At 41.0% G+C, this 15,611-nt stretch overlaps 1 protein-coding gene across 1 annotated transcript in view; it reads right to left on the reverse strand.

The window, feature by feature from the left end:
* Window positions 1-15,410, reverse strand: part of HCRTR2 (hypocretin receptor 2) — a 130,989-nt gene extending 115,579 nt beyond the window's left edge. The window contains exon 1 of the mRNA XM_043450123.1: window positions 14,825-15,410. Within this exon, the coding sequence (XP_043306058.1) occupies window positions 14,825-15,047 (223 nt within the window). The 5' untranslated portion in view covers window positions 15,048-15,410. The remainder of the gene's footprint in view (window positions 1-14,824) is intronic.
* Window positions 15,411-15,611: the final 201 nt, after the last annotated feature.

The raw sequence follows: 15,611 nt of genomic DNA on the forward strand, positions 1-15,611 counted from the left end.
TTGTTCCACACTAAAAGAATGTGGAACTCTCCAATTATTACCAACATTACTCCTGAGCTCCACCTGAAATTATGATTTTTTTTTGGATTGTCTGCAGTCTATTGCCACTAGCAATGGGGGAAAATGACAAAGGATTCCTAGAGCTGAGGCTCTGCAGGCATTCCTGAATCATCTTGGGCTCATATAGGGATATGTTTAGCCCTTTTATTCTTACAGAAAGTATGAGGCCGTGATAACATTCAGTCTTAGCTCTCTTATCCCATCTGGGACACAAATGGTCACATATTTCCTTAGGCTTCTATAAAAACATTAAAAAAAAAAGCTAAGAATCACTTTGAAACAAAGTGAACTTTTAACTACGGATTTCATGCATTATATGTTCTCCTCAGTAATTGCAGGAATACAGCATGTTATTTGAAGGCATATTTCTTGAATATGCTTGTAAATCTCATTTGCTCCTCAAGAGGAGAGCAAAATAAACTTCCTGGTATTGTCAATGGAATTAGAGTGATGGAGAGAGATTTTACAAATGGTCTCCCCTAATCATTAGGAATTATATAATATTTATTTTAATGTGTGTGTTCTCAAGATATTGAACAAAATTATCCCAAACAAGAGTCAAATGATTGAGGTTTGATTTTGAAATTGTATATAGAAGAAACTTAAAACCTGCAATTCCTAATTTTAAAAGTGTGCTTTTACCTAAAGTATTTCTCTTGGTGGAAATCTAATACTTTAATTCATTGCTGTGTGCTGGGTACTGTTCTAGATACTAATGATGCACCTGCAAAAATGAGAAATAAAGGACCTGCTCTCTTGGAACTCATATGTTACTTATAGGACACGGCAATAAAATGAGCAAACGAACAATATCATTCTAATAGTACTAAGCTCTTTTAAATGCTTTTTCCTTTAACTTTAAGGTCTGCCTCTTCTATCACAAATTGTTTTATTTTATCATCATCATCATTATTTTTATTCATGCCATGAAGCTTCTGGGATCTTAGTTCCCTGAACAGGGATTGAACCCAGGCGCTCGGCAGTGAAAGCACAGGGTCCTAACCACTGTACAACCAGAAAATTTCCTAGTAGTAAGTTCTATGACAAAAACAAAATGAGATGCTAACATTGTGGGTAGAGATGCAAAACAAAGTGCCTCCTTAGAGACCATCACTTAAGATGTAACAATGTGAGTTGGGCAGGAACCAACCAGGAGCGAACCAGAGGGGTTAGAAACTGTGAAGACCCTAAAACAGGAATATATTGAGTCTGTTCAAAGAATATAAATTTTGCTAAAATGATCAATCACCTAAGGGGTGCTCCTTCTTACATGAATGTAATCAAGACATCTTTACCTCTAGTGTATTTATTTTTTAACTTCCCTAAAGTCCAATCCACTCACTCAGAGGATAGTTGAGAATATCTCTTGACTTTGGGAAAGTCAAGGCTTTATGTCCAGATTTGGACATTTTAAAAGTTTGGAAGGTAGCTTCTTAATCTTGTGTGAAAAAACAGGGTACATTAAAATCATATTATTCATGTAATACAATCCCCAAAATGTGTGTGTGTGCATGTGTGTGAGTGTGCTCATGTTTTTGTTTATGTGTTTTAAACTCCTTAAATTCTTATTATTTTCCCCTTTTCCACTGAGATAGCTGGGTCTCCTGTCAGTGACCAGTTGCAGTCAGTGATCATGTCTGGGGAAGAAACCACATAAATTTGTAAACTAGGATAATCTTACTGACTTTCAGGAATCTATGAGTCACCATCACCATCTCTGATGATTTCAAAGAATAAGGCTTTCCAGACTTCCTATGGCTGAAATATAATATAAATCAAGCCCAAGCACATAAACGTCCCAACAATTATGAAGTATTTTTCCTACACCAGCTGGTGAGATGTTTTAATGAATTTGTTTTTCAGCTTTCTAAACTTGAGAAACTTTTGTATTAAGTATTCTGATTGGAGAGATTTTAGCTATTTTTTTAAGTTTTAGCTATTTTTTACAATGAAATGTTGACTCAGTTTCACCCAATGACAAAATGGTTAATAAGCATTAACCACACCTCTCTACTTCTGTGAGAAAGATGAGCTCAATCTGCACATTTGAAGGAAGATAAGTTGCCTTCAAAATGGTATTTATAAACAATATGGTTCTCTAGCAAAGTGGATGACTCATCAAATTCATTCTGAATTTATAAAATAAATTACTATAGATAGTGGTTTTGTGACTCCAATTCTGACAGTATAATAATAAGATAAAGGCTCCACATGTGCCTCATAAATTCATCTTAAATTCACTGAGTAGGAATAAAAATTCCCTGAAAATCTACAGGTTTTCATCTGTGCTGTATTTCCCTTGTAAGTTAGGAACAGCAAAAACAGTCTTCATAGTGACTACAGTGAACCGTGAACTTCCAGATGTTCAAGCTGGTTTTAGAAAAGGCAGAGGAACCAGAGATCAAATTGCCAACATCTGTTGGATCATCGAAAAAGCAATTGAGTTCCAGAAAAACATCTATTTCTGCTTTATCAGCTATGCCAAAGCCTTTGACTGTGTGGATCACAATAAACTGTGGAAAATTCTCAAAGAGATGGGAATACCAGACCACCTCACCCACCTCTTGAGAAACCTATATGCAGGTCAGGAAGCAACAGTTAGAACTGGACATGGAACAACAGACTGGTTCATAGGAAAAGGAGTACATCAAGGCTATATATTGTCACCCTGCTTATTTAACTTATATGCAGAGTACATCATGAGGAACACTGGGCTGGAAGAAGCACAAGCTGTAATCAAGATTGCCGGGAGAAATATCAATAACCTCAGATAAGCAGATGACACCACCCTTATGGCAGAAAGTGAAGAGGAACTAAAAAGCCTGTTGATGAAAGTGAAAGAGGAGAGTGAAAAGTTGGCTTAAAGCTCAACATTCATAAAACTAAGATCATGGCATCTGGTCGCATCACCTCATGGCAAATAGATGGGGAAACAGTGGAAGCAGTGTCAGACTTTATTTTGGGGGGCTCCAAAATCACTGCAGATGGTGACTGCAGTCATGAAATTAAAAGACGCTTACTCCTTGGAAAGAAAGTTATGACCAACCTAGACAGCATATTAAAAAGCAGAAACATTACTTTGCCAACAAAGGTCTGTCTAGTCAAGGCTATGGTTTTTCCAGTAGTCATATATGGATGTGAGAGTTGGACTGTGAAGAAAGCTGAGCGCTGAAAAATTGATGCTTTTGAACTGTGGTGTTGGGGAAGACTCTTGAGAGTCCCTTGGACTGCAAGGAGATCCAACCAGTCCATCCTAAAGGAGATCAGTCCTGGGTGTTCATTGGAAGGACTGATGCTGAAGCTGAAACTCCAATACTTTGGCCACCTCATATGAAGAGCTGACTCATTGGGAAAGACCCTGATGCTGGGAGGGATTGGGGGCAGGAGGAGAAGGGGACGACAGAGGATGAGATGGCTGGATGGCATCACCAACTCGATGCACATGAGTTTGAGTAAACTCCGGGAGTTGGTGTTGGACAGGGAGGCCTGGCTTGCTGCGATTCATGGGGTCACAAAGAGTCAGACATGACTGAGCGACTGAACTGACAGTTTTAGAAATTTTGAAGTGTTACCATTTCAACACATAAAGACGTGTTTCCTGTAATTCCCTACAGGCTGACCTAGTGTCAATGTATTATCTTCATTGTTTATTGGAATGATTAAAATGCCATTTAAGGTAAAATTTCAAATGAGCATATTTAGAAAGTTGCAAGTAAACTGGAGTAAAAAATTGGGAATTTAGTTGGAAAATAAGAAAATTTTTCATTAGATCTCAAATTTGTCATCTTTTGAGTTTTAGTGTGAGGTGAAAAAATGATCTAAACTTTAAAGTGATGGATGGCTGGGTGCATGGTGACCCATTGAAACCTCCAAAGTAGGTTAATATGAAAATAATTTTAGTGAAAAGCTGTATAAAATATTGGAAAATATTAATAGAACTATGACACAGGAGACTGACATGTCGATCTTTCAGGAAAGAAATATGAAAAAATATTTTAAAGAGAAATTTCTTCTCAAATTTAAATGTTCTGCAAAGCAAACACAGTAACATTATTTCCTATAGCTCAATCTTCGTCTTTTCCCTTCTTTTCTTTACCCCTTTCTTCATTTTCTCACCTTCTCCTTTTCTCTCTTAGGGAGTATATGGAAAGCCACTTAGAAGAATTTTGATTATGTTCAATTATCAGTTTTTTAATTAAAGTAGGCTTGATTAAAGTGAAAAGTGAAAGTGAAGTCAAGTCCAACTCTTTGCGACCCCATGGACTATAGCCTCCTAGGCTCCTCGGTCCATGGGATTTTCCAGGCAAGGGTACTGGAGTGGGCTGCCATTTCCTTCTCCAGGGGATCTTCCCAACACAGGGATCGAACCAGGGTCTCCCACGTTGCAGGGAGACGCTTTACCATCTGAGCCACCAGGGAAGCCAGGCTTGATTAAGAGAGCCCCAGACAAGACACAGGGGGCTCCATAGTAAAGAATCCACCTGCAATGCAGGAGTTGTGGGTTCGATCCCTGGGTCGGGGAAACTCCTAGGGAAGGAAATGGCAACCCACTCCAGTATTCTTGCCTGGGTAATCCTATCGACAGAGAAACCTGGTGGGCTACAGTCCATGGGGTCACAAAGAGTCAGACACAACTGGGCGACTGAGCACATATGCATGCAAACAGGACAGACTCCAGTGTGAAAACCTTCCGGAGTCTCTCAGTGACAGCACCCTCCTTAAAGTCTTTGAAGGGCCCCCGATAAGCTGCAGTCTCAGAGAAGGTAAGACCTACTGCACTGCGTAACCCAGCCCTTATCTACCACCCCAGTTCCTTCCTTAGCCTCTCCTCATCTGCACTTACCCAGTCGCTTAACATTCTCTGCATGCTTATGCTATTTCACGCCTCTCTGATTTTGCTGTTTCCTCTGCCTAGAACACCTTGCTCAATTTTCTTCACCTGTTTGACGTGAATTCCTGCATTAAAACTCAGCGTAGGAGTCATCTTCTCCTGGACCTCTCTCTAATCCCCTAAATGGAACTAGGTGTCCTTTTTATGTGCTTTGACAACATGCTGTAACTCATCTGTCACTTGACACCTTATATTCAGATTATTTGTGAATGTATTTGTCTCTTCATCTAGTGTGTAGGTTCCTTGATTTCTACTATCTTTGGACCCTGAATTCTTGTTACAGTAATTGGCACAAAGTCTCCCAATACTATATGTTACTTCTATTGGCAGAGACCCAAAATGTGGAGAGGAAGTATCTACCAGCTTATCTTAGCCTTATGCCATCATGTACTCGATTCCTCTAAATTCTTTTGCTCTAAAACTATGCAAGTTAAAATAATTTTAACTACTTTGTCTGGTTCCTGTGACAGAGACTGTTAAATGTTTCAGCAGCACTTGTAGTTAGGTTGATACAATGGGACTGGATTTGGCCAGAGGGTTAGGAGCTTGAGGGACACGTATTGCTTTTTAGCAACAATAGTTAAGAACCACTGTGCATTTTCCAGCTCACTCTTCTCCAATCATGAAAACATAGAGGCTGTAAAACAACTTAACCCCAGATTAAAAAAAAAAAAAAAAACTTAAAATAACAAACATTATCTCACAGCTTCTACAAGGTCAGGAATCTGCGAGAAGCTTAGCTAGATACTGTCTCAGAATCTGTCATTAAGTCAAGCTGGTGAGGGCAGGGGAGGATGCTGTTGACATCATATCAAGGTTCAATCTGGCTGTAGGATTCACTCTTAAGATCATGCATGTGGTTGTTGTTAGCAGACCATATTTCCTTTACGGCTGTTGGCTGGATATTTCAGTTTCTTAACACATGAGTTTCAACAAAGCAGCTTACTTTATCCAGAGCAAGAAATCCAAGAGCAAGAAAGTGAAAACTCAAGATGAAGCTATGATCTTTTATAATGTAATCTTGAAGGTGACATACTGTCTCTTCTGCTGTATTCCAAGAAGGCAGTATAAGGATACTCTCATTGTCTGATCTTCAGCTATCATGTCTTTGGCACCTGGTTTTATCAACATTCTGAGTTCAGACACAAATTAACCATATTGACAAAACCGGCATATATGTAAGTATGTACACTGCTGGTCACCCAGATCACTGCTGGCACGATATGAAAAGGTACAACACAGGGTGTGAATACTGGTCAGAGGGGAGATATTGGGACCCCCTCCTGGAGGTTAGTTTCACAGAGGCTGTAAGCTGAGGCGGTCCATGAACAGAGAGAACATCTGGACCTTAAGTCACTGGATACGAGGGACTCTCCAAGCCACATTAGATGTCAAACAGATAAGAAATGATCTTCTGTGATGCTAAACCAATAAGAATTTAGGGTTCATTTGCTAGTACGGCACAGCCTACTTTTTCAAGCTAATAAAGCTCTTCATATAGTTATGTCTACAGAAAGAGATCATGATGATTGAAAGAGCTTCAAGTATTATGATTTGTAAGATTAACTTCTTATTTTCAATTAAGACGTTGGATTCATTTACTTATGCATGTGCAAATTTTGTAAGTCTGGTTAATTTGTGTCTGAACTCAGAATGTTGACAAAGCCAGGCGCCAAAGACATCATAGCTGAAGATCAGACAATGGGAGTTAGTATCTTTATTCCAGCTTCTTGGGATACAGGAAGCTGGCAAGCTTTTTCCAAGCTCACACAGAATTACCTGGAGGTTTCCATGTATTCAAACTTTTAAAATGAATTCAAATCATTTCAGGGACCTAAAATTTTCATTAAATAAGACCTACCTCATTAGATTGTTCTGAAGAATAAGTGAAGCAATGTATGTAACATTGTATTCTGAGGAGTAAAATAATATATAAATGTCAAGCATCATTCATATGTATGTGATATTGAGAGCAAATTACTGTAAAAGACTCAATGTAATAATCCAAAATTATTTTCAAGAATAAAGTACTTATTCATTCTGAATAGTTTTGGTGTTTGTTTCTAAGGAAACAGTTCCAATGACAAAGGAATTTCATGCTATTTAAATATATATCCAAACCACTTACTTGGTTAAGAGATGATCTCTCATCAGGAACAAAGATGAAATGAATAAATTCAGTCCTGAGTCAGATATCTAAATGACTGGGCGTATGTGTCATGCATTTCATACAATAGCCTCTCAAAGTGGTCCACTGTCAGCATCTAAGGGTCATTTCACGTGTGATGTTACAGGTAAGGCCTCTTTGGACATGTGCAACACCATTGTGCTCTAGGAACACTATTATGTGACATAAATGTTGACCTATTCAGTCAAATCAATAAAAAGTTATGATTTTGAAATGATTCCATAAGAATATGATTTTTTATGAACAGAAAAATAAATTTTGTGAGTAGGTTTGAAAAAGGAGAAAAAGAAAAGACCAAAAAGACTTTTGGATTATCTGAGATAGTAAATGTTTAGGTCCTTGGTCTTAAATGGTGTCTAAAGACAGCACCTTCAGTAACAAAATAATCCTTGGTCACAATTATCTAATATTTATCCAATGAGTCAGCCCCCCGAACAGACAAAAGCATTTTTGGCAGCACCTATTTTACCTTGAAATTTTCTCTTGCAAAGTAACCCTAGCCTGACCTTGGTTAGCTTATCAAATGAGCTCATCCTCCGGCCTGAAGGACTGTGGTCTAGCGGAGGAACAGCGTGGCAACCGGCCAGCACAGCTCTATAAATCGTCTGGAGGGCACCCACCTCAGGAGCATTCTCATTCTCTATTTTCTTTTCTTTGTCTTGGTCAGGATTGGAAATATGGGACAAAGGCAGGAGGATATAATGTAACATGGGTGGGCCATGGAGTCCGATCAATCCATATGGGAAATCTAGTGCTGATGCTTATTGTCTGGCTAAACTTTGGTACAAGGAAAATACCTTTCTTAATTTCATATTTCTTATTTGTAAATCAAAGCTATTCACCTCCTTGCTACAAGTTTGTCATGAAGCATCAAGGAAATACATATATTCATGGTGGAACCTAGCTTCCAGGACCTGGTATTTTCAATAAATATTCTTTATTTTCCTTTGCAATGAGAAGAGGAGTTGGAGATAAATAAATGCCCTTCAGTTTGGATGGATCTGTACATGGGCTTCTCTGGTGACTCAGCGGTAAAGAATCCACCTGCAATGCAGGAGACGGGGGTTCAGTCCCTGGGTCAGGAGGATCTCCTAGAGACGGAAATGGCAACCCACTCCAATATTCTTGCCTGGGAAATCCCATAAACAGAGGAGCCTGGTGGGCTATAGTCCACGGGGTTGTAAAAAGAGTAGAGAGGACTGAGTGACTAAACAACAGAGTCTGACATCCAGAGTGAATTAAGTCAGAAAGAGATAAATCTCATATATTAACGCATATGTATGACATCTAGAGAGATGATACAGATGATCCTCTTTTCACGGCAGGAATGGCACAAAGAGAATGGACATGAGGACATCAGGGGGAGATGAATTGCGAGAGTAGCACTGACATATATATATACTATCATATATATAATAGATCATGGAAACCTGCTATAAAGCACAGGGACCTCATCTTGGCACTCTGTGATGACCTACAGGTGTGGGATGGGGGTGGTTGTGGAAGATTCAAGAGGGAAGGAATATATATATATATATATATATATATATATATATATATATATATAACTGTTTCAATATATTGTACAGCAGAAATGATACAACATTGTAATTATCCTTCAATTAAAAAAAAAGATAAAACAAATTTTTTTTAATACCCTTCATTTCACCCATCACATGTCATTGATTGGACCTCATCAGTGAGCCAACAGAGCCGTTATTATTCAACAGAGCCAGCATCCCTAAGGTTGGAAGGTATGTCAGAATTCTAGAAGAAGAAGGATGAAAAGATTATCTCTCACAAGGAAATAACACCACTGGTGGGTATTCCTGAAATCTGAGGAGCTGAGTAAGATTCAGGAACTTAGGAATGCTAACATAACTGCAGTACAGAAGGATTTGCAAGCATGCTCTAAAATATGAAATAATAAAAACCCTCATAAACATAAAAAGTACATGTATGCCCTAACAAAATCAAGAAAAAAATTGTAAAAGTTGATGTGTTTGTATTTGAGTGTTAGATTCAGCCTCTTTTATAAGTTGGTATTATTTTCATTTATTTCACTTTACTCATCATGTTTTTTTCAAATACAGAAAGAACCCATTCCATTTCAATTATCAGTAGCACATGTTATCTCATTACTGTCTGCCCATGATAAATGCTGCTGTTATCTATGAGACAGTCATTTAAACAGTTATCACTGAGATTCTGTTCAAGTCAAAAACATGATTTATTTTACCCGGTAACATTAAATGGCTATGATATTAAGAAAAATGTGAAGGTATCAGTTTAACTCTTCTTCAGGTAAGCATGCTTTGCATTCTGTAACTAAAGTCAAGTTTAAAGATTAGTGGCTAATCTTACCTTTTATGGTCACTATTCATGACTTCTGTTGGGTCTCAGCAGAGATGTGTAATGTATTATCTCTAACCTCTTTCTGCTTCCTGTGTAAGAAAAGATGGGTTCTAAAAGACCCACAGAGCTGAGATGCGCTTTAGGATAAGCAGAAAAGAAAGGTCTTAGACTTAGGAACAACAGAAACTTGCAACTTTGAAACTTTGCCATTGCCATGTCTAGGGCATACCATTAGCAGCTCTGTAAGAAGCAATCCTATTACATGTATTCTTTCCATTCCACCTACCCAGTTTAGTTTAACTCTTATTGGATACATTTCTTAATGGGCAGTGTGCTTTAAGTCAACATATTATGTGTGTGTATGCTATTTAAAACATCAATATAGATAGACCAGCCAACTAATACTTCAAAAACTCTGAGTGAATGGAACCTAATGCATACAAATGTAAACCAAGAGAAACTTACTGTGATGGTTAGGAATGACTTTCACACAGAAGTGGGAAGTCAGTGTTAAACAGTATGATGCAATAAACATCTGATGGAGGAGGGTGGGTGGGTGGGTGGGGCAGGGTGGGTATGCCAATGCCATGTTACTAACAGCTTCTAGGAAAACCCTCAATTGAGGAAAACACCAGCATAGAGGCCATGAAGACTTGGCAAAACTACAGACTGGTCATGGAGGCAGGGGATGACTACTAACCACACCAGGGAAAGAGTTCTAGTAAGAATGAAGGGATAGAAATTGGCATTTAGTGTATACTGTGTCCAGAAAAAAGTATATATGTGCAATCCTCTATATATCTATATATAGGATATTCATATATCCTCACAGGATTTCTGTAAGGCAGGAATTATTTTTTATTTTGCTTTTATTTTTATAAGCATAGTTTATTCAAATATAATTGATTTACAATGCTGTGTTAATTTCTGCTATACAGAAAGTGATTAAGTTTTACGTATCAATACATTGTTTTTCATAAGCTTTTCCATTATAGTTTAATCATAGGATACAGTAGCACTTTGTTGTTTATCCATCTATATACAATAGTTTGCATCCGCTAAACCCAAACTCCTAGTCCATCCCTCCCTCAAACCCTCTCCCTCTTGGCAACCATAAGTCTGCTCTCTATGTCTGAGTCAAGTCAGTAATTATAAACCATAATTTTCCATTGGATAAAACAGACTTGGAGAGTTTGACAGTTTCGCTAATGGCCACACAAGAAGTGAGATGCACAGCTGGACTGATGTCATTTATTGAATGTTCTCCTCATTTTTTATATGAAGATGACAACAGGGAAGACAAAAGCACTTCAGGTGGAAATCATATATTTGAGTGCAGATGTAATAGAAGCAGAGAATTACTCATTTCCTTCAGATATTTAAAACCAGAACTGACTGGAACCCATCTCTCCATCCAGTTTCTACTCAAGGAGTAGTAGGAATGATATAAAAATATATATATATATTCTCTTGAGTGTTCCCAAGTGCCTTCTCCCCACAAACACAGGAATTTTAAAAACAAAGCATTGCTATATGACCGATGTTGAAGCTAAAGCTCCAACACTTTGGCCACCTGATGTGAAGAGCCAACACAGTGGAAAAGACCCTGATGCTGGGAAAGATTGAAGGCAGGAGGAGAAGGGGACGACAGAAGATGAGATGGTTGGATGGCATCACCGACTCAGTGGACATGAGCTTGAGCAAACTCTGGGAGATGGTGAAAGACAGGGAATCCTGGTGTGCTACAGTCCACGGGGTCGCAAAGAGCCAGACAGGACTGAGCGACTGAACAACAACAAGCATTGCTCAAGATGTACTGGTCAAATAATTGAATGCAGCTACTTGGCTAAAGTACAAGATATATTTAGGAATAGGTTATATGTGACATAATTTTGAAGATAGTGGAAAAACACTACCTCCAAAAAGAAACTAAGAATCACCTTCCTTTCTAAGACTTATAATTCTATAATTAGACATGTGTATGTTTTTACTGGGCTTCCCAGGTGCTGCTAGTCGTAAAGAACCTGCATGCCTAGGTTGGAGACTCAAAAGACGTGGGTATGATCCCTGGGTTGGGAAGATCGCTTGGAGGAGGGCATGGCAACCCACCCTAGTATTCTCGCCTGGAGAATCTCATGGACAGAGGAGCCTGATGGGCTACGGTTCATAGGGTGCAAAGAGTTGGACACGACTGACGTGACTTTGTGCACACACACACACACAAACACACACACACACGTTTTTATTAGCATGTGTATAAACATGAAATTGCATGTAGACTAATTTTTTGCCTTATTTTGAATGACTTTTGTCAACATTTTTTCTAAGAAACTGCTTATTATCTTGGGAAAGAAGCTTCTGATGATGGAGAGGATATATAATGAGAGAGGTACCATGGAGAGCAGAAAAATAGGTGGTATGATACTGATGTTGTCGTTCCGGTCACAAAAGGACACTGCGGGAGTAATGACTTCTAACTGATTACATTCTCTTTGTAAGTTCAACAAGGTTGAGGTTTTCCAAGCAGTCAGTTACACGAAAGTACAAGTGGTAAGTGGACCTGAAGGGTCAGGGATTACATCTGCTGCCTGGACTGTGGTATTTCACCTTCATACTTAATGTTGCCTCTTTATCTTGAATGAATAATGTGACTTCTTGTCCTGCCAGTCTCTGCATAAAATGACACACATGGGGTGGAGGGGCAATCTAATCTGTTTTGCAAATTTGACACAGACTTCCAAGAGCAGGAAGCTGTCTGTGAGTAATGATGCTTCTCATTTGCTTAAATGTCAAACTTCAACCTCATCAACTTTCAGGGGATATGTCAGTAAAGAACATGGGTTTCAGTTCAGCCAGAGAAGATTTCAGTGCCATCCAGTCCTGAAGAAAACAGCTGTCAGTTTTTTGAAAACAGAGTGCTTTTTGTATGCTTTTTTTGTTTGTTTATTTGTTTCAAGCTGAATAAAATTGGCTGTTTCGGCACTTAGGGTTGTGGACAGTGCTCTCCCCCTTGGTGTTACCAAACAAGCAGCCTACTGTAGAGGTGTTTCCTTATTGAGAATAAAACACTCCTCAGACTAGCCAACACACACCTCTAAACTATGCAGTTAGGATAGCAAGATAATGCATCACAGGTCTGTGCAAGCTAGAGTAACATAATAGCAAAAAGGAGCAAATTTTAGCACAGAGGTTAAGCCTGAAAGAAAAATAGTTGTGATTTGTAGCCATTCTGTAAAACGTCAAAATTGTACTGCAATGCAATAAAGTTCCTCTCCCGGTGGGTTTCTGTTGGAGAGAATGACAGAACAATTAACCCTTCATGGTAATTTATTAATACTGGACCTAGATGCAGAGAACAGGAAATGCATTCAATAGGCTTGCAGACACCAGGGGCAAAGAGTTCATTCTCTACACGCTTTCTAAATCTACAGTGCAATAACAGTGGTGAATTCTGGACCGAGGTCAGAAGAAATGGACCCAAATCTGAATCAAGTTCCTTAAAAACTCATTTCATTTCTCTAATTCTTGCTTCTTCTGTCAAATGTAGGTTACTCTTAGGTTTAAATGAGAGCATATGTGAAGGTGTCCGGCACACAGTAGGTACTCAACAGATGTTCAATTTTGATTATTCACTTATCATTAAGTATTAGCATAATGCAGTAAAATGTTGCTCTGCTAGTAGCCACATATCCTAATTGTTGTAGTTTTAAGCATAGACAATAAGGGAAACAAGAAAAGCATAGCATTATGATTAACAGATTGATCCTTACAACAGATAGCCCTAATAATGTGTATTTCCACCTCCATCCACCTAACTTGCACACTCAAAAGATTTCCTTTATGATTGCCTTTAAAAACGGCAGCAAAATTAAAACAGGCTGAAAGAACATGTAGGTAGGGCCAACTAAAGTTTTCAGAGGGTTCTTATATTTCTTATCAAATAATAATCTACCTGCTCTGAGGAATGCCTTTCAGTCACCTATCAGCTACTCTGCCCCTGAATAGGTGAGGGACGACAGTGGATGCTTCTTACCAGTCTGACACCCTTGGGGAGGGAAGGTTAAAACCAAGCTGGTGCTGAGAGCTGAGTAAGTCTCTTATCAGCCTCCACTGCAGTTACAAAGTCTGCGTTTTGGACTTCAGTGCCTCCCAGCCTATTCCACCTCACTCACCCTCTCCGCCTTTTTGTAATCAAGAGCATCTTCTCCTAGCCTGGCTTCTCTCTTGTCATTTTCCACAGAGATTCCCTCCACACTGCCCTCTGCACTTAAACGCCTCCCACTCTCTCTCCATTCATCAAGGTAGACGCTCCTTCCATTCACAATTCATGTGCAGTCCACCCTCCCTCCCAAAGCTGCTTTTTTTTTTTTTTTAAAAAAAAGTCGGTTTCCAGCTGCCCTAATAAACTCCATCACCACGGCCACCATCTCACCACTGCACTCCCCGCCAACCCTCAGAAATTGTGCAGAGGTGTAAAGTGGGCGAAGAAATGTCTGTTTACATACAAACCTAGACAGAGAGGAACAGTGAGGACCTAGCACTTAGCGTGGTCTCAGCTTTGGGAGGGGGCGGGCGGGTGGAAAAATCAGTAGCAAATATTTCCCGAGCCTGGAAACGGAGCATGCTCTGGAAAATACATGCGTACCGTAGATAAATAAATGAATGAATGGGGTAGATAGATGGATGAATGATCCTGATCGCCCTGGTACTTTTCTCAGAGGCCCCTCCTCTCTCCTGCTCGCTCCCAGCGGCACGGGTCCCTTTTAATTCAGCTTCTGTGCATGAGCACACCTCCCTGCTTTGCCTCCGTCCCCACTCCCTGCCCTTTCGTTACCACCTTTAGACAGAGCCTCAACCCTCTCTCTCGCCAAAGGACACTGTACCGGGCTCGCAAATCTTTTATGACTCCCCCAGCCCAGGAGAGCTTGTCCCTTAGGGACACAGCTTCGCATCCTACCAGACTGACCTCCCCCCCAGGAACCCCCAAACACCCGGCCACGGCCACGTGACGCAAAATGAGGACTGATTGCTCCCACACTCCGGCACATCCACCTGGACAGCCCTGCCCCTCTTCTGGCGCTGGGAACCCAGGTGATCGCAAAGGCAGCGCGGCTCTCCGCGCCTCCCTGCAGAAATAAAGGATCACCATTCCAGGGCTCGGTTCTGGTTCCTAAAACCCAAAAACTTCTGTTGAATAATAATAATAATAATAACCCCACCCCGAGAGCAGCGACCTCTTTGTGTGCATCCCTGGGGGGAGGAGGGGTATTGACAGCCCCGGGCACTTGGACGTGGCGGCCCCCGCGGGGGCTGCCCGGGGCGACACTCACCCAGGACGTTCCCAATAAGCGCCACCACGAACACGATGATGTAGCCGGCGATCAGGACCCACTCGTATTCTTTGGGGTGGAGGTACTCCCTCCACAGGTACCGCAGGAATTCCTCGTCGTCATAGTCGGTGGGGTTTAAAAAGGGCTCTTGAGTTTCGTTCAGCTCCGGAGCAGATGACCAGTTGCGACAAGGTGGGGAGTCCTCCAGTTTGGTGCCGGACATCCCTGGCTCCAGCCCGGGTCCACTCAGTGCTGCAAGCGGCTCGGCCCCTGCCCCATGGGCGCCGCGCTCTGAGGCGGGAGGAGGCGCGGACCGGCTACCAGGGGATCCGGAGCAGAAAATGACGTGAAAAGTTACGGAGCCAATGCCTCGGAGGCTCGCGCCCACCGGGCACCCCGTGCGGCGGCGCTGGGGCTGTCTTTGCAGGAGATGCTGCACCAGGAGGCAGCGAGGCTGAGCATCCAGGGACCAGCCCGAGGCTGCAGCAGGGACACCGGGAGGGGACGCTCCCTGGGCTCCTGCTCAATGACTCCTGGTTCCAGCGCGGAGTCCGCAGCCCACAGCCTCCTCCCACGCCCGGGGGAGCTAGGACTAAAGTAGGGAAAAAAAAAAAAATTGAAAATGATGTCAACCTGTGTCTCCGTGGGTTCCATCTCCCTCTTTTCTACTTTCCCCACCAACCACCCCCCCACCCCCGCCCCCCGCCCTGCATGTCTCAAGTGTAATCTCTGGACATGAAGCCTGGCAACAGAGGGTTAACATAGGATGTGCCTATGTTTTTGTCTG

Source organism: Cervus canadensis, chromosome 28 (genome assembly GCF_019320065.1).
Source record: "Cervus canadensis isolate Bull #8, Minnesota chromosome 28, ASM1932006v1, whole genome shotgun sequence".
NCBI classification, from domain to species: Eukaryota; Metazoa; Chordata; class Mammalia; order Artiodactyla; family Cervidae; genus Cervus; species Cervus canadensis.